The 19,783-nt window shown below is 51.0% G+C and overlaps 1 protein-coding gene across 1 annotated transcript; it reads right to left on the bottom strand.

Moving 5' to 3' along the window:
• Nucleotides 1-1,071: 1,071 nt before the first annotated feature.
• DELE1 (DAP3 binding cell death enhancer 1) lies at nt 1,072-19,113 on the bottom strand. The gene is made up of 11 exons (XM_054287774.1): nt 19,007-19,113; nt 18,823-18,919; nt 18,595-18,715; nt 18,117-18,260; nt 11,820-11,875; nt 10,031-10,124; nt 9,173-9,315; nt 8,202-8,360; nt 7,280-7,372; nt 3,890-4,046; nt 1,072-3,067 (listed from the first exon to the last, which is right to left on the bottom strand). Exons 1-11 carry the CDS (start codon nt 19,111-19,113, stop codon nt 2,748-2,750), a joined length of 1,491 nt encoding a protein of 496 aa, XP_054143749.1. The 3' UTR covers nt 1,072-2,747.
• Between the last annotated feature and the right edge of the window lie 670 nt (nt 19,114-19,783).

Below are 19,783 nucleotides of genomic sequence, written 5' to 3'. Positions count from 1 at the left end.
CCATCCCACCCAGCAGCAGGAGGGCCTTTCCTCCCAGGACAGCCCAGGCAAGGGGGTTGTGAGAACAACCACAGCACAGTGAGATACATCCATGTGATCACAGACTGTGAAAATACCTGTCACGGACACTGCTGCAGCTGGGCTCCAGGGTTTCAGTTATTTAAATAAAACTGGTTTTTTCTAACACTACCCTCTCTGTCAGCAGTGGAGCTGACATAATACATGTGCAGAAAGCCTGAAGTGGCAGCTGGGGAAGGGGAGATGAGCCTGTTGTCTCCCATGGGTCCTTCCAGCTTCTGTGGTTCTGCCACTGGGAAGTTGGCATTTTTTGAAAGCCCCCCCAAATCAGCACTGGCATCTCTCCTATGGCTGCTCCAAGTGCCCACCACTTCCTTCTCCATAAGGACTGGATGTGGCACTCAGTGCTCTGAGCTGGGTGACAAGGTGAGGATCAATCACAGGTTGGACTTGATGTTCTCAGAGGTCTTTTCCAGCCCTAATGATTCCATTCTATTCTGTTCTCTCCTTTGAGGCCATTGGATTTTGGAGCACAGTCCTTATCCAAAAGCAGACACCAGATGGCTGGAGTCTGCCAAAGGTAACCTGGGAAAAAGGAAGTGTGAAAACACTGTTTTGAAATATTCAGTCACAAGCTTCACCCTTTTTATGGGTTTTCACTTTGATCTGTCAGTCTGGGAGCTGTAAGACAGTTTTGGGATAATAGCATGGGTGGGGAAACCAAGGTATTGGTGACAAAGGAAGAAGCACACAGGTGTCTGTGCCTCTGCACTCCTGGAGAAGGGAAGGGTGGTGCTGACCCACGGGCTCATGCAGCAGTGTGGGGATGGCAGGTAAGGGCTTCTGGGCTCTCCTGGACCACCTCAGGTACCCTACCCCTGTTCTTTTCCATGTACCTGGAGGTGACATTCCCAGCTTCAGCTGTGTACACACCCGAGCCACAGCACCAGACCAAACACAGACCATTTAAAGCAGAGCAAATGAGAAAGTTACCTCTTTCTGTTGCTCTTGGGGCTAAATGACAAGAACAATGGAGTGAGATTTCCCCAGGTGGACTTTTTAATATCCAAAATGTTGTTTTATTTCCAGTCTCCAAAATGCTTGTACAGATGAGCCCATGTCTGGCATCCATCCATGGATGGGTTTGGCCTGGCCAGCTTGTGCTGCTGCTCTGCTAACACAAATCTCTTGCTGCTTTGTTTTACAAACAAAACAGGTTCTTGCACCAAAACAATGTCAGAGAGCCAGATTCTAACTGAGATGCAGCTGTGCAAACCATGAGGGAGGCATTTGTGACTGAGCCCTGGGGGATTCCTCTGCAGCTTGGGAGCACAGGCAGAGGGACAAACAGCCAGCACAACCTCTGCAAAGTTCTTTGATGTCCCTGTCAGAGGAAAGTCCTTACACAAAAATACCTAATAACAAGCAGGTTTAAAAGGAGACAAATTCCTCCCTCTTGCTTCAATTTCCTGATTGTGCAAACTGCTTCCAGCCCCCCCAGTCCCTCTCCCATCCTGACCGATGCGTAAGCGCTCTCTGGATTATCACAGCATAGGAAATCCACCCCAGGAATTTCCTGCTCCTTGTATCCTGCTTGATAAAGGAAATGGTCTAAGAAAGTTTGGTCTGAGCAGAAGGAGAGAGCAGACCAGAAGAACAATCAGATGTGTTGAGGGCTGGCCGTGCCCCTCCCTTGCTGCATGGAGAAGTTCAGGATGGGGCCATTACCTTTGTTTTGCAGAGCCTGATCTACACAGAGCACCAGGGCCACAGGAAGCTGGGCAGCTTGCACAGATGCCCTTGAACCAGTTTAAACTGGTGTGAACAAATGCCTTTTTCCGGATTCAGCTGCCCCAGTGGAGGAAATTATCACACCAGCTGCCTGCTGCTGCTGCCTGCCAGCGGTGCCTTCCCGCTGGGAGCATCCCTTATCCACTCTGCTGAAAATGAGCTGGCGTGCTCAGCAAACAGGGACACGATGGATTTTGAAGCAAACCTTGCTCATTGTGTCTCAGAGGTGGGAGCAGCTCCCTGCCAGGGCTGCAGGAGCAGGAGTGGGGACAGAAGGACACTGACATGGTGCAGGATGGCTGGGGACAGCTGTCACCTCACTGCTACAGGTGGATCTGTCACATCCCATAAAAAACTCTGCCCAATGATGACAATTCCCTCTCTTGCTTGCCCAGGTCTGAATCAGAATAAACTGCCATAATGGCAACACAGAGCCAGCCTACACTGTGCTTGTAGCAGGGGCACTGTGAGGATTTGGAGAGAGAGAAAATTGCCTCAGAGGGTGTGGGCCAGGACAATCCCAGGGTTAGTTGCCAATGTCCCCATATGGTGGCTTGTAAACCTCCCTGGGGGACCACAAGCAAGACATGCAGGGCTACTGGAATTAGAACCCCAGATCAACCACTGTGGTGCAGAACCACAGAATGGTTTGGGCTGGAGGGACCTTAAAGCTCATCTTGTTCCACCCCTGCCATGGCAGGGACACCTTCCACTATCCCAGATTGCTCTAAACCCTGTCCAGCCTGGCCTTGGACAATTTCAGAGATCCAGGAGCAGCCACAGCTTGGCTCTAATACAGAAATGCAGGTGCAGAAGGAACATCCCTGTGTGGAAGGTAGATTACTTGATGGTGCAGGAGATATCACAAAGTTTATTCTCAAAGCCTGGGTATTTAAAAATGCCTCCTGTTCCATGAACAGAGAGCTTTCTCTTTCCTTTCACTGCCAGCCTGGTTCCAGCCCACACCAAGGGCTGCCTTGCCCTCTGCCTGCTGGTGTCACTCGCTGCCAGCAGTGCTGGGGCTCCCAGCCCTGCAGCTCCAGTGGCACTGTCCTGGCTCTGAAGGCACAGCTCCAGCCTGCACTGCTGAGCAGCATCACGTGCAGTGTGCCTGTGCTCCAGGAGTGGGGCAGGGGGAGGCCACACTGTCCTGGCTGGCTGCTGTGCAGGCCTGCAGACACAGGCTCAATAGTCCAGAAATCAGGGCTGGAGGAGGAGGCTCTTAATCCTGAAGGGAATGGATGCTCTGTGTGTACATCTGAAAGTACAGAAAAACAAGGTGTTAATGACACTGGCAAAGGCTGGGCTTGATCATACAACCATAGAACCACAGAATACCCTGAGCTGGAAAGGACTCTTAAGGATTATCAAGTCCAGCTCCTGCACAGACACCCCAACAATCCCACCCTGTGCCTGAGAGCATTGTTTAGATGCTTCTTGAACTCAGACAGGTTTGGTGCTGTACCCACTGCCCTGGGGAGCTCGTTCCACTGCTCAACCACTCTCTGGGTGAAAAACCTTTTCCTGGTATCCAACCTGAACCTCCCCTGACATAGCTCCAGCTATTCCTTCAGATCCTGTCATAGGGAGCAGATACTGGAGCCCCGTGCTGCCCCTCAGGAGGACACTGAAAACCACAATGAGCTCTGCCCTCAGTCTCCTCCAGCTGAACAAACAAAGTGCCCTCAGCTGCTCCTCATAAGGCTTCCCCTCCAGACCCTTCCCCATCCTCGTGGCCTCCTTTGGACATTCTCTAATGGTTTAATTCCTTTTTTATACTGTGGTGCCCAAAACTGCCCTCAGGACTGGAGGTGAGGCTGCCCCAGTGCAGAGCAGAGCAGGACAATGTCCTCCTGGCCCAGCTGGTGTCCCCCAGGACACAGTTGGTCTTTTCAACAGAAGTGATTCAGTGACCCATCATACCACGGGAACAGCTTCTCCAGCTGGTCTGGAAAGAGCCGAGGAGGAAAAGCGGCGCCTTCCCTTCAGCACAAAGAACTCCTTTGTGCCGTGGCCCTGTGGGAGCCTCCTCTGGCAATCCAGGCCCCACCTGCCCATGCAGTGCCCCTTGCCCTGGTACCTTGCAGCCCCTGCTGCCATGCCCGCAGCCTGTCCCGGGCCTGCCTGTTCCCCATGGCCGCCGACTGCCGGTAGTGCCTGAGCGCCTCTGCCAGGTCCCGCTGCACTCCCAGGCCCTGCTCGTAGCAAACGCCCACGTGGAACCTGCTCTGGGCATCCTGGCACAGCAATCACAGCAAAGGAAACAGAGACTCTTAGCACCTTCTACAGAGTTTTCTTTTTGGTCACCTTGCTAAGTTTACTGCTCCATCCCCCAGGCTCTATCTTCAGTAGTTTAGTCCCCTGGAGAGAAGCATAATGTGTGGCTCTGCTCCTTCCTATCCCTTTCCAATTAAATTCACTCATTTCCCTTTAACACCCAGGGCTGTGGCAGGGGAACAAAGGAGCAGCTGGCTCTGCAGAGCATCCCAGTTGTCTCAGAGGTCAGAGCTGAGGTGCCTTGGGCAGCCGTGACTGCGCCACATCCTGATCCCACCCAAACTCCGAGCACGCCCTGAGACTGCCCTAAGAGAGTTCAAGCCCAAGTCTTGTAAAAACATCACAAATGGCACAGAGGTACTTGCTGCCAAGGGTTGGGAAATTCCCCTTTAACACAAGAGTGCAGCACTCTCCTGCTCAGCCTCACCTCATTCTATTCCAGAAGAAATCTCAGGGAGCAGAAATGAAGTAAATGAAGCAAATATGCACTAGAGAAAAAGCACCTGAACCACTCAGATATATGTAACTGCTGGGAACAAACTGGAAAGCAAAGGTTGGCACTGCAGTGAAGAAAAATCCAAACCCATGACATGTTTATGTGTCAGCTGTGCATTTTATCCTTCAGATCCAATGGGAGGCAAAGGGTCTCAGAGAGCAGGAAAGCAGGATGACACTCCTGAAGACATTAAAAAGACTGCACAGACTTGTGGTCACACAGACCTTTCCAGCAACAAAGCCAGCAGCACAGCCTGAAGAGTGTGACTGCCAGAAACATGAGCTAAACAAGACTTTGCAAAAAAAAAAAAAAAAGTAAGTAGCAAGTTTTAATAAAGCCACTAGAAAAGAACATATTGCAAGTGTTGCTGTCTAGGATGTAGCTGGTAGAGGCAAGTGAAAAACTCAGTGAGTGGGTGCTTTGCAAAGTGTTGCAAGTCTCAGCTTATGACAGCAATAAACTCCTTTAGAGATGAGATAAACACGTTGAAGGATTGGCACTTCAGCTGTGACAAGAGATAGGGTTCAATCAGGAGAGCTGCACCACCATCTCTCACAGGATGAACACCTCAGGGCCGAGCCTGCAGTGAGGGGAGAGCCCCAAATTAGCAGGGCAGCAGTGACTGACACCCCTGGAAATCTGCAGGTCAGGCCCAGTTCTCCAACAGAACTCTTTATTAGGGGTTTATATTCTGTGGCTGTATGTAGGAAATCAGGGAGGATAAAAAGTAGGAAACAAAGTAGAACACAGTTCTTGTGTTGGAAAAACACTTGTCAGAGTTCCCAGCTCAGCTCTAGCAGAGAGAACAACCAGACAAATGCTGAATCTGTGACTTTTTGTGCTATTTTCCTTTTTCTGGATTTGTACTAAACTATGCTGTCCTTGCCTCATCCATGCCAAGAGTTCTTTCAGCCAACGAAACATCAATTCCAACTGCAGGGTAATGGGAAGTGAACCTGTCCATGGAGCCATTCTCCCAGGAAAATGGGGACATCCCATCCCAGGGAGCCACCATCAGCCTGCCCTCAAGGCTGAGGCCCTGAAGCATCCACAGCATCACAGCAGGGGGAAGGATGCTCGGGGTCTGAAACTCTGACCAAAACATGCCAGGGGTGCACCTGAGGACCTGCAGTTACCTCCCAGATTTTGTGTTGTTAAGGCATTACCAGTAAATGCCAATCATGTTTTTAATGGGATAACTCAATGTGATGCTGTTCAGCACAAACCTCTGACTCCAGGCTGGAAAAAAGGAGCCAAGGATGAAGCTTAGGAGAGATCTTTAGCAGATTTAGAACTAAATGCTGTGTACTGTGATGTCTGAGCTGCTGTGGCAAGTCAGGCCTTGTCCCAGCACACTGAGAGTGTCTCCATGCTGGAAAGAGGGTGAAAACACAAGTGGCCAAGTTTACAATGGTGTAAAAATGACCATTCAAAATGGTCAAACTTACTATAAAGAATTAATTAAAGATCTCACACACCTAAGGAATGGGCAACACAATCACGAAGGAAACAGTGCTGCCAAATGCAAAGCAGTGCTGATAGGGAGAAATTTGGGTATCACGCTGTGATAGTTCCCTGAGACCATCTCATCAGTGCTCAGTGCCAGGCAAAGGGCAAGCAGGGCTAGGAATTATTGGAAGGGAATGCAGAACAAAGCAGAGGAGCTCATTATGTGAGATCCATGGCATACCTCCATCCTGAGTCCACTTTTAGTCCAAGCATCTTAAAATGGTCAAAGGAAAATTAGAAAAATAGACAGAAGACTGACAAGCGAAGTAGAACAGCTTAACTACATGGAGGCACAAACTAAACCAGCACTGCAGCCTGCAAAAGAAATGACTCAGAGAGGACACACTAAAGGGCACCACAACCACAACTATTAGCCAGCAGAAGAGGCAATAGCTGTTCATTATTTTCCATTGCACAAAAGCTGTGGGAACTACAGTTAAAATGAACAAGTTCTTCAGGAAAAAAAACCCTGGCCATTACAATGCAGCTGAAAACAAGGGGACAATGGCAAGAAACAGAATTGTGGGATGCAGAAAGCTGGCTGCAAGACATGGGATCCACACTTGTGCTCCTCTAAATGCTGGTGGGGGTTCAGGAGAGTGCTGTCCCCACACTGTAGCACTGCCCTTCAAGAAAGAGAAGCTTGGGCCACTTGGGGAAAGTGCACGCAAGAAGATTCTTGGGGATCTGACATGAGTTGTGAAGAGGAACAGCAAAAATGGGGGGAGGCTGAATGGAGATTCAAGTGTTTCAGTATGGTAAAGGTGCCTGAATTTAAATATAAATCCAGAAACAGTCTTTTCATCCTCTCTATAAAAGGAGAGAAACAAAGGGTCAATTTTGAAGAACGGATTTGAGGTAAACACAATGAAGTTCTCCATGTGGTGCAGTAGTGAAAGATTTTGACTGAAGAGGGTGTAGATGCTCCATAATGGGAAAGCTGCACAATGCTGGAGGCTGGATACAGGCCCTGGTGCTGTAGGAACTCCTCCAGCCCAACAGGGCTGTCTCTGCAGGGTCTGTGCCCAGGGCCTGTCTCCTCCCCAAGAGGCACCAAGGCTCCACTCTGCCCCTTCACACTGGGCAGTAAAATCCTGACACTCACTCCCATTTCCAAGAAACCCTGAAATCCTCCACCTGCAGATCCCAAGCTGAGGACAATCCCTGGCAGAAGGAAGGGTTACCTACCCCACTGTTTGCTGCCTGCAGCAGGTACTTCAGACCTCTCTTCTCCTGAGGCTGCAGCCCCCTCATGTAGAACACTCCAAGATAAGCCTGTGCCTGCAACAAAGCCACAGGGTCCAGATCAGCCAGGATTTTAATTATTTGGGTTTTTAACTGATTTTTCAAGCTGCTGGGGTTACTGTGGCAGTGTGGTAAGGACCCTGCCTGTGCAGGGGCTCTTGGGAGAGCCAGGGCTGCCCTAAGAAAAACCAGCATGACTTGGTAAACACAAAGAATTCACATTTGAGAGCCAGAGTATCATTTCAAACTCCCTGTGAGAGTCAGAGCCAGGGAATGGTTCCCACTCATGACCTGTCCCCAAGACCCAGCAGATGCACCCCCTGGCCAGTGAGCTCCAGGAGGCACAGGCACTGCCAGCCTGGCATTCCCAGGGTGAGATGGCACATGCCTAAATGCATCTCCTGGATGGGGGGAAAGGAGGGCAGGAGACAGATCTGCACAGATGAGTCATCTCAGAAAGCCACAGACACAAAACGAGGATCTGTTCTTGCTTCAAGCACTGGAAGTTCCTCCAGTACAGTGACCTGTACTCTTGGAATTGAGAGGAGATGAAAACTGAGCTGTGTTTTCAAGCACAGGTGAGCTCTCCCAGGCAAAGGTTTAATGTAAGAGCCCCACTGACAACAGCCAACCAACGTGTGGCACAGTGGCTCTGTCTGCAGGCAGGGCTGTCTCCCAGACACTGTCAGGAATATACACAGACAATCAGAGAATGGTTTGGCTCAGAAGGGACCTTAAAGATCCTCTGGTTCCAACCCCCATGCTGTGAGCAGGGACAAACACACTGGAAGGCTTTCCCTTGCAGTGCTGTCTAGGATGTGGCTCCAGCCCTTCAGTCAGGGCTCTCTGACGTAGGGACACCAACCTCTGTGATGCCAGCCCCTGCTGCTTGCTCCAGGAGTGCCACAGCCTTGTGCTGCCTGTGCCAGAGGCTGCCAGGGCCGTGCTGCAGCAGGTACCTGGCGTAGCGGTACTGGGCCATGGGGTGATGGCTGCTGGCTGCCTGGCAGTAATAAAAACCTGCCTGAGAGACAGAGAGAGAGAGAGAAACCAGCTGATGCATGCCCTGAACATGACATGGCTCCCTTCAAGCTCCACCTCTCTGGCAGACCCATCACAAGCTGCATCCCTCCCACAGCAGAACATGAGCTGGCTCAGGTGGGACAGTGAGTACCCCCGAGCCCTGGAACCACCCTGCCCGAGCTGATGGGGTGGCACTGGGCCAACCATGACTCAAACCAAGCTGCCTGTGCAGCTCTTCCCAGCTCCAGCAGCTGCTGGCCAGCTTGCACTAGGTGGCAGGCTGGAGTTACAGGAGCCAAAGCGGAGATCTGAGAAGCCCTGGGATGTGCAGTGGTGTCTTAAATACAGCAACATGACAGGTTTCTCCTTGGAACCCCGCTGGGTGCTGGTAGCACAGCCTGTGCACCTGGAGAACCCTCAGAAGCTGTGGGAAAGGGATCTCAGAGCACCTCTCTGAGGGGATTGGTGACACTGAAAGCAGCTCCGCAAAGCTGCAATTTTTATTATTTTCAGCATTTTCTACTGAGTCTTCAGAGCCTGGGCTCTCCCAGGCTCCCCAGGGAAAGGGCACAGCCCTGAGGCTGCCAGAGCTCCAGGAGCCTTAGGACAGCATTCCCAGGGATGCACAGGGGGGACTGTTGGGGTGTCTGTGCAGGGCCAGGAGCTGGATCAGTAATCCCTGGGGGTTCCCTCCAGCTCAGGACATTCCATGACTTTCCCAGCCATGTAAAAGGAAGAAAGCTCCAAGCACCCAGCACAGATCCCTCTCCTGATGGGTGCTCCCACCCCCACCCCCAGGCAGGCCCTGGATACCTTCTCCAAGTCCTTTTCTGTGCCCCTGCCGTGCTCGTAGCACAGCCCCACGTTGAACTGGGCTTTGCTGTAGCCCCGATCTGCCGCCAGCTTGAAGCAGGTGAAGGCCACCCGGCAGTGCCCCGCCCTCATGCTCTCGGTGCCTGAGGAAAACACAGCCCAAAGCATGGAAAACAGGGAAAAGCACACAGCCACAACCCAGCCTCCAATGCAGCAACCTCCCCCACAGCCACTGGGCCTTCCTTGGCTCACACCAAGTGCTCTGGGCCCCTTCCAGCTGGCTCACCAACCCTCCTTCCACAGTTTCCATAAGAAAAATGGCAACACTGCATTTTAGGGATTTTTCTGGGCTCGTGGCAGAGAGGGATCACAGGCTAACACAACGTATGGCTCACACAGAAACAACTTGCTTTTCAGTGCTGCAACTAGTGGTGTATATAGGGCAGGGACTTTTCTTAGCTCATTGCATCTTCCTTCTGCTTTTCTTAGAGTTGCAATCCTGCAATTGCTTTTTCAGCTTGCCAGGAAAACCGTGAGCTCAGACAATAAAAGAAGGATACAAGGATATGACATCTTGTGTTGCAAAAAAGACAGAGATGGCTTAATTTCCAGCTACAGATGTCAGGACAACAGTGCAGGCTTCAAGCAAGCCTGGATTGAAATATGCTGAGATAAATCAGGTGGCACGATGGGACAAAGGGCAATAAATCTCTCCAAGCACAGTTAAAATTGCTGAAAGGAGGCTTCAGCTTGGGTATTTGCCATCCTTGCCTTCTCACAAGACCTGCAACCATTTGGAGGTCCTCCAAAATGAGAAACCTGTGGTTTAAGGGCAAAACAAAACCAACTCCACATTACCAAGGATATTCAATGCAATGGAAATATCAATTCGGAAAATCTGCTGCAATTGGAAAGCGGCTTCCTCTAAATGCCCTCGCTGAGCAGGGTCACCCTGAGGAGTCAGAGAAAAAAGCTATTAAAGAGAGCTAAATCATATCAACCCTAGAGGAGATGCTGGCTTGGAAACCAAGCAGTGAGACCTGTTTGTATGGTAGTTCAGCCATCAGGATGGTGAGGTCATGTGTACACACAAAACCCTCCCTGTCCTACACAGCCACCTCGTTGGGGAAGCTGTATGGTCACTGCTGCCCTGCCCCTGGCCAGGGAGCTTGGTGCAGCCTCTCAGGCACCAGGAGACTTTCAGAATTCAGCAAATACCTCATCCTGCTCAGCAGTCTGCAGCTCCTCTGGAGGGCCAGCGCAGGGATGGCTCTGAGCTCTGCTCTGGGACAGGGACAGCACCTGGGAATGGCTGGGGCTGGGCCAGGGCAGGGCCAGGCTGGAAGGTTCTTCCCCCAGAGGGTGCTGGCACTGCCCAGGCTGCCCAGGGAATGGGCACAGCCCCGAGGCTGCCAGAGCTCCAGGAGCCTGTGGACAGCACTGCCAGGGATTGTTGGGGTGTCTGGGCAGGGCTGGGACTGATGATCCTTGTGGATCCCTTCCAAATCAGGATATTCCATGATTCTAAGATAACTCCCCCCTCCAAAAATAACATTAGCCCTTGTTCCCTCTGCCACACTGTGCCCAGAGCAGAGTCCCTGCCAAAACACCCTCACACCTTTGCTTTACACAGTTCCAGCTAAGCTGCCCCTCCAGCTGCACTGGGCACTGCCTAACACTGCTGAAACCCTGCAGGGCACAGCAAATCCTTTCCTCCTGGGCAATGAACAGCCTGGGACATGGGAGGAGGCTCAGCCCAGCTCCACACCCTGAGTGTCACTGAGTGGCAGCAGAGCTCAGTGCACACAGGGAATGTGGAAAATGCCCCTTGGCTCAAGGGGCCAAGCCAGGTGCAAGGCCCCTCCCTGAGCTGCTCCATGAGCCAGCTGCAGCCTCTTCCTCCAGCCCTGCACAAGGGGCACCTCCCAGGATGCAGAGATCCATGCTCACCCCCTCAGCAGATCAAGCAAATTCCTCCTTGGTGCCTTTTGCAGGAACTCACTCTGCTAAAAGCTGAATTTACCTCACTCTGCTCACAGTGTCCTTGAGCGATTGCTCAGCCGAGTGATTATCTCAAAAATGGAATTATTTGCATCTAAGATGTGAATTGCAAAAAATTGGCAGGTTTAATCACAACAAGAACAATAATATAATTTATGGCCTTGTGACTCTCGAGCTGATGCACTCTCTTCAAGCCCCAAGTGCTTCCCTCTTTACCAGACAAGAGCCAGCCCTGATTTGCAGCATTTGGAGTGACACCACCTTCCCCAGTCATGGGTTGTCTGGTAAACACCAAAATAGCAACAGCATGTAATCACCTAGTGAAAGATTGCATCAAAATGCATATACACAGCAACACTCTGGTGCTGCTGAATTTATTTTTTTGTTTGGTTGCTTGGTTTGGTGTTTCTCACCATTTTCTTTCAGTGCTTCCCTGTCAGCAGCCCTGTTACACAGATACATCAAAGGATGGGGATGGCAGTTTGTAAATCCTGGAATTTTCTGGCTATAGCAGAGGTCAGTATATCCCATCTCCCCTTTTTTCCCAGTCTTGTGTGTGAGTGTTGCTCAGGCTGTGCTTGGGTAGCTCTGGGATGTGTTCCTGCAGGGAAGGTGCAGATACAGGGGGTGGAAAATGAGACCTTACCTTTGCACTGTGGAGAACTGGCCCCACCCTGGAGCTCACAGGGATTTGGAACTCCCCTGAATTAAAAAAGAAATCCAACAAAAAAGCAAAGTTAGCAGTGCTGTATCTCTGCCTCCTCTCATCCTCTCTATTCCATAACTCTCCTAAAAGTCTGATCTCCCATTGAGCCAGGGACATCAGGAACAGCAGGAATCCCAACCAATCTGACCTTTGGAGCAAAAGCAAGCTCTGGAATCAGCCCTGTGGCTGCAGTTCCTCCAGAAAGGCCCCTGGTCTTGATCTGAAGACACCAAAAGTAGAGAATCTTCTGCTTCTCCTAAATGTTCCAGTAACTTGTAATCACTGCTTTAAACCCCTGTGCTTCATTTCAAATTAAAGTACTCCTACTCTGGGTTTCTGCTTCCAGGCACTGGCTCTTCTAGGTTTTTTCTTCTTTACTAAAAAGCCATTTCCTCCTTTTGAAAGTCCTGACACGACTAATCAGCCCCTCTTGATTCCCGTCTGTGATTCCAAAACGACTGCACCATTCACATCTTTCAACTGCAGCACTTTTCTGCCAGCCTTGGTTAATTTTATGACTTTTTGCTCCTATTCCTGAATTTCCAACGGGGTTACTGAGGTGCAGCCCCTCTCAGCAGTGTCACAGCAGGGTGACATTGCCTCCTCCTGCCCAGTTTGCCTGGATCAGAACTGCTGCAGCTCCCAGCTCGCCCAGGGCATCACACCCAAGCCTCAGCTGAGGTGCTGCCTCCCCATGTCCTTCTCCAGGGGATTCCTCTGCAGGGCACAGCCCTGCTCCTGTGCCAGGGGGTGATCAGCCCTCTCAGGCACACTGGGACAGACACTTTGTCACCATTTTCAATCAGAATTATCTGTCAGAGCATCTCCAGTCCAAGCTAAGGCACCTTGCTCAGAGTGTTCACCGTGGCATCACTCCTGCCAAGGGGACAATGACCTCACAAAGAGGACACAGCCTGAGGCTGAGGATTTTAAACCTGGATCACCACAAGCAGCTGGATCCCACAGGACACTGAACTCCAGGTGCTGGAGCCTGGACCACTCTGAGCCAGAGCTGTGTCCTCCCTGTGCCTCCCTCTCCAGCTGTGTGAGAGCCAACACAAGCAACACAAAATGTCCTTTTAGGGCCTGATTCCTGGACTCCTGGCAGTGTTTGGCTCCAGGAGCAGCAGCAATGAGGTGTGCAGCCCGCAGGAGTGCTCCTTGCAGTGCCTGTGCTGTACAGCATGCAGGGAGCCATGGCCTGTGTGCCAGCTGCAGCCTCATTATTCCCAGACAAACAATTCCCCCCTGGCTGTATTCAAATGTGTGTTATCTCAACAGGCCCCACTCACCCAACAAGCAACATCACTGTGGCAAACATGACTCCTATGCAGCATTCCACCTCAAGTAGTATAATCTGTGAATTTATTAGTTGTGCTTTCTGTTTCTTTGCAGAGCAGGCATCAAATTATCTGATATTTCTCACTGTAAGGCTCTATCGTGTATCTCCCTTGTGATGTAATTTGGGTTTTTGCCACACAAACAACTGCAAATCCCATGGAAAAAAAATGGTCTGTTTTAAGAATTCTCCCACTACTTGTTTAAACAGCATTAGCACATCCACTTTAAAGAAACTGTACATTTTGCATGGGTGTCTACTCCTGAATCAGACTCCTCGTTTACTGTGAAAATGTTGGAATTTGGACAAACCACTGAACCATGAAAAATAAACAGCACTAATTCTGAATTCTGTCAGCCTGCAGAAGCATCTTGTGCCCCTCTACCATGGAAAGCTCTCCTCACTCAAATCTCCACAGATAGGGTTACCAATTCCAGAGAACATCTGGAAAAAAGCACAGGGCCCAACCTATCCTGACACACAGCCCCAGTCCTGAAGGATCAGAGTCTCCCAGGATGGTTTGGGCTGGAAGGGAACTTACAGCTCAGACAGTGCCACCCCTGCCATGGCAGGAACACCTCTCACCATCCCAGACTGCTCCAAGCCCTGTCCAACCTTGGCTTTGGCCACTTTCAGAGATCCAGGGGCAGCCACAGCTGCTCTGGGGGACCTGAATTCCCTCAGAATCACCTTTGAGGCTGGGCAAGATAAATTATTCTTCAGGTTATGTTTAAAAGATGGGAATATCACAGCTGGAATTTTCTGTGCAACTTTATTTCTACTTCTTCAAACCCATGCTATGATGCAACATGACTGCACATTCTTTTTTCCATGCAGCCTTGCAGCTTTCAGTGTTCTGGATGCCCAATGCTCACATCTTCAGCAGTTCATAAATATTTTTGTCTCTCTTCACTGTTCATCCTGGACTAATCAAGTGTTGCTCACAGCTAGCTCCAAATGAGGAATTAATAATCTTCTCGTAGACAGCCTAGATTGCTCATCCCAAAACATCCAGGAGAACGAAGTCACAACAAGAGCTGGCCAAAATCCAGCATTTCTGCCTCATGGAAAATTTCACTGTTTCCAATTGGTTTCATTGTGCTTTGAAATGAAAACACACTTTTGCAATGTCTGTAATCTCGGAATTGAAATAACGAATTTTACAGTTCTGCCAGGGGTAAAATACAACTCCCCAGGGCATCATTCAGCTGCTGTAACACTGAGACTGGCTGTAATCACCTGCTTGCTCACTCTGTGCCTTTAACTCCCAGCAAAAAGCCTCTGAGTGAGGCAGAAATTGCATGGGAAAAAATAAGATGTGAACACAGAGCTGGTAGCAATAGCTAGAACGCTACTTAAAGCAAGTTTTAAGTTAATTTCCTGAAGTTTTCTTTTCAAACAAAGGAACAGATTTTGTTCCTATTGTGCTCCAATAAAACTGGAATGGCTGTTGTGGAAAGCTGAGATGTTGGGACCCATCCCACAGATCTCTGCCACAACAACAGCAGATTGTCACTGCACAGGGACACCAGCACCAGCAAGTGTGGAAATGAACTGAAACACCCAGAGAAAGGGGAAGGACATGGAATTCTCTGCAGAAGATCCCTTGCCATTGCTGGCAGCAGCCAGGGTACATTCTGCTGCACTCTGAGCTCTGCTCTCTCATGGCAAGGCTTTGCTACCAGATTCCCCTGCATCATCTGCCAGGCGTCTGTCCTTCCCCTCCTTCTGCTCTCCCCAGCTTCCTGCTGCATCCTCTTTTTGCCAGCCTCACCCTCTTTCACTAGCTAAACACCAGGGAAAAAAAAAAATCCTGTACCTCAGGCAGGTTTTTCTGTAGAAAGCAAAATGTAGTGAAAGAAAGGCATCATCAAGCTTCACTTTTCATGGAAAGATTCCCAGGACTTCTCACATGACAAAACCCTGCATTTTTTCAGGCTCTTCAGTGCAGATTACCAAATCTCTTCCCTCTGACTTTTCTCCATAAATTCCCACAAAATGGAGGCACAACAAAATGTGGAATGTAACCCGGGGACTTATGTAGAGAGCAAAATCAAATTATTTCTGACATATATTATCTCTGACAAGTGACAGTTGGAGATGCTTGGGCAGAAAGGGTGAGGAGCAGGGATTATAAAGTCACGCTCTCCCTGGCAGAACTTTCCAGCAATCAGCTGTTCTGTGATCTGAGCAGGAGGCTTGGCTGGACCAATTAAGTCTCATTTCAATGTGTAATTTTACCTAATCACTTCTTGGAACCCACTTGTATTTCTGGCCCGTAGCAGCGAGTTCCACAATTTACCTGGGCACTGGCCAAACACAAAATGCCTTTTGCTTTTTTCCAAACTTGCCACCTGACCCTTCTGTGCTGCCTTTTAATATCAGCATTATGAAAAAGCCTGTCCCTATTCACTTTCTCTCAACACTTTTGGTTTCACAGAGCACCAGCATATTTTCTGCCACTTCCTTTTTTAAGCTGAAGAGTCAGTCTGTGTTTGGATGTAATTGTCTCCCTGTCATCTTTTCTCTGCAGTTTTGTCCCTGTTTTTCAGGCACTGTCTTTTCCTTAAGTGCTCAAGACATGGCTGCATCCCAGACTCACATGAACCCACAGCACTGCCTTGTCCTCAGCTCCTTCCTTCACCATAATTAACATTTAATTGGCCTCACTGCTGCTGAGCACTGCCTTAACCTTATCAAAAGCACATCCACAGTGACTTTAAATGTTCCCTCTGCAAGACAATTATTAAAGTGACACTCCTCACTCTGTGTGTGTATTTACAGCCACACTCCCCTGTGCACACTCGTTTAACCCACCTGGGGATTACCCTGGCTTTGGTTCTGTGCAACCTTTGCCTGTGACTTTCAGATTTGACTGTCCTGAAGAATTTTGTACCATTTGCTGCTTCTGCTGCCTTGTTCATCACCTCTTTTTTCCAAATCACTGCTGAGCAGAACAGGTTTAACAAAGGACAGGGGAATCCTACAGCAATGGCTCTCCACTGTGAAAACTTTCTTGTGCTTTAAGGAGTTACCAGCCCAAGTGTAACCCCTCCATGTTCCCTCATACCAGCTTTAATTCTTTGGATAGCTTTGGTTTAGGTCCTGTCTAGATGATTTTCAGAAAGCTAAAAGCTGGACTATCTTGCTTCACATGCCTGTTGACTTCTCCAAAGAAGTCTTAATAGATTTACAACTCTCTCAAGTCTCTGCAAGGGAGCAAGCTGGCCTGAGAAATGGCTTCCTAAATCCTTCCAGGACCTCTGATACCGCCCACTCATCCCAGCATCTGACACCTCTATCCTGTAACAGAGTTTCTATCAAATTAGAATCACCTTTTTTGCAGTTCTGTGCCTTAAACTAACAGCCACCCACCCCTTTTTAAAAGCCAAGCTGTGCAATCTGTGAGTGCTCATTCCCCTGGCCACGGAGCAGGTTTGAGCACGGGATTACAGATTGTTCTTGGAGGCTCAGTGATCTCCCAGCTTCTGAAGAACATCTGAACAAAGACCACGTGGCCTTGGTGACTTGTCACTGTTCAATTTATCAGTCTGCCCAAAAGCTCTTCCTGCTGACTCTCAGTAGGAGCTGTTTGTCAGACACACAGGCACTCCAGGACGTTCAGCTGTGCCAACTGCAGGCACTGCTGTCTCCACTTCTTCCCACCACTCCTCCCAGAGGTCCATGTCCAGTCACCTGCCAGTGCTGGAGTGCTTCTTAATATGCTCCAGGCTAAAGCAGATGGGTTAAACAGTCTAATTGGCAGTTTAGGTAAATTAACCTGGCTGTTTTCCTGGAGTTAATTAGGAGACATGGAAACAAAATGCTCCATTTGCCAACTGATGGGAATGGTAACCTCTGGCAGGAGAAAGTTTGATAAGCAGTGATGGGCAGTAGCTGAAATCAGCACAGAAGGAAGCCAAAATTCTGAAGGCAAGCAGAAAATGGGAAACAGCTCCAACCTTTTCTGCAGCACCTTCATTATTTAAGTTCTCCTCTGTGAGGGTGCTGAGGCCCTGGCACAGAGAAGCTGTGGCTGCCCCTGGATCCATGGAAGTGTCCAAGGCCAGGCTGGACAGGGCTTGGAACAGCCTGGGATAATGAAAGGTGTCTCTGCCCATGGCAGGGAACAAGAGGAGCTTTCAGGCCCCTTTCAACCCAAACCAGTCTGTGATCCTGTGATTTAACCAACATCTGTGGTTGGTTTCCTGATGTGCCTCTTCTACACCACTACTGAATGTTGTCCCCTTGCCACCTGTTCCAGCAGGCTTCCTGCTTCCAACAGACTTCCTGAGGCCATTATCAGTGTTTCTATATCTAGTGAGCCTCATCTGATCTTCCTTGGTGTGACTTTAAATTCCCTATGTAGGACACGCTTTCCTGGGCGAGACTTCAATTTTGTTGGAGTCTATCTTTCTATTTTTATAAAACTCATTTTAATAATGTCTTTGATACCTCCTTCCACTGTCTTATCTATGGCATAAGAGCTCAGAAATGCATCCTCATCTTGCAGGAAGGGAATAATTCCTTCAGTTTCACACCATGTACACCAGTCTCCCAGATCAATGGTGCAGCATCCTCCTGAATCCTTCTGGCTGCAAACATCTGTCCACAGTAAAAGAACAGGACTGGATGCTGCAATCAGTCTGCTAAGGCACAGCACTGTTGGGAAAGCTGTTGTCACCTGCAGTTATAGCACAGCCTTGTCTCTGCCTTCAGGAGGTTTTTTCCTCCTGTCTCTGGACCCTGATTCATCTCTCTGAAATTTGCCTTTCCACTCTCACCTGCCTCATGTAATGTCAATAAATGGCTACACACTCCTTGGCTCCGAGCCTGCCTTGGAGGAACTCCCAGGTCCTTCTGCCAGAGTATCCTGCCCCACAGCACATGGCACATACCTGCTTCTGCCCAGGGCTGCCTCTCTGCTTGCCTCGAGGGGATGCCTGAGGATGAATTCTCTGCTACTGCCTCTGGACTCGCTTTCTGCAGGAACTGGGGGCCCAGCTGCTCGCCAGGACTGCTGCTTGAGGCTTCAGTCACCGCTGTAACACAGAGCACAGTGTCTGCTCCAGGTGACAACAGCGGGCTGTGCATGCACTCAGTGTCCTCTGACCACACAGACAAGCAGGAGGAAAGTTCGTGCAGCAGAATCCAGAAGGGAAAACAAAGGTAAGGGCACACAGAGTGGGATTGCACCAAACCACTAAGAACCAGAGATTCTCCTGACACTCTCCCCAGGGCCGGAGAGCGGCCCTCAGCCTCTCCCGGCCTCACTGAGCACAGCCCAAGCAGGATCCCAGCCCAAGCAGGATCCCAGCCCGAGGCAGGAATCCCATCCGGCCGCCCCTCGCCGCCCACCCGGGCCCAGCCGCTGACCTGCGGGCTGAGGGGGCAGCGGGGAGCGCCAGGGAAGCCTTCGCTCTGTCCGGGCGTCCTGCAGCGAGCGGAGCCCCGCGATCTGCCGGAGCAGCTGCAGCAGCAGCGCGCCCACAGCTCCCTGCGGAGAGCGGACACGGTCAGGGAACAGCCCCGCTCCTGCTCCCGCTCCCGCTTCCCCCCGCTCTGCTCGGGGATCCCCCCAGGTGTCCCCGCGCTGCTCCTCACCCAGGTGACGGCCTCCCGCACGGAGTAGCGGGGCACCAGGCCGGGCAGCGGCTGCCGCCGTCCTCCTCGCTCCGGGCCATCCTGACACGCGGGCGCCCTGCAACAACCGCACACACAACACGGGCGCCGTGAGGCCGGGCCGCGCCGCCGGCCCCGGGACGGAGGGACGGGGACCCCGACTCACCGCTCGGGGCTGCGGCCGCGGCCGCCGCCCAGCCCGGGGGCACAGGCGGGGCGGGCGGGGGTGGGCGCGCAGCGGCCCCGGCCCAGCTGCAGCAGCAGCCGCCACATCCCGCCCGCCCCGCCGGAACGCGCGGGCCACAGAGACGGGCGGGCGGCCCGGCACGGCGGGGGCACGGCGGGCCGGGGCTGCGGGCACGGCGGGCACGCAGGGGACAGAAGGGACACGAGCGGTTACGGGGAGGGCGGGCGGAGCGGCAGCACCGCCGCAGAGAGGAGATACGGCGGCATGGAGAGCACGGAGCGAGCACAGAGCGGCGGCAGCACCATAGAGCGCGGGTAGAGCGGCCCCGCCGCCATGGAGCGCGCACAGAGCGCCGCCCCGCCGGGAGGTCCCGTGTGGGCGCTGAGGGCGCGGGGGTCCCGCTCCGCAAAATGGGGAATGTGTAAAACATTTCTAAGAAAATGTGTTCACCGGGGTTTGATCTCTGTGTGCTTTCCGGCCTAATCAGCAAGAAGGGCGATTGTGTCCGTGAAACAGCAGCTCGCAGCTCTAAGTGATGTCCAGGTGTTCCAAAGACCGATTGCTTGTTGGTAGAGTCACCTTGCAAATGACGCTGACATTTCAGACTCAGAAATAGTTAACAATTTGTCCAGAGTGTAACACGGAATGAGAAGGCGGTTATGAAACAGAGTGCTGCCTTTTTGTTGCAGAATGCGGAATAAATTAAAATCAAGGAAGGATGTTCTTTGGTGCTTGATCTTTGTATGCTTTCAAGCT

The sequence above is a fragment of the Melozone crissalis genome, unplaced genomic scaffold (genome assembly GCF_028551555.1).
Source record: "Melozone crissalis strain CALT ecotype California unplaced genomic scaffold, PUWL_Pcris_2 ptg000061l_1, whole genome shotgun sequence".
Classification (NCBI taxonomy): domain Eukaryota; kingdom Metazoa; phylum Chordata; class Aves; order Passeriformes; family Passerellidae; genus Melozone; species Melozone crissalis.
This window is presented reverse-complemented; position numbering and strand designations above follow the sequence as displayed.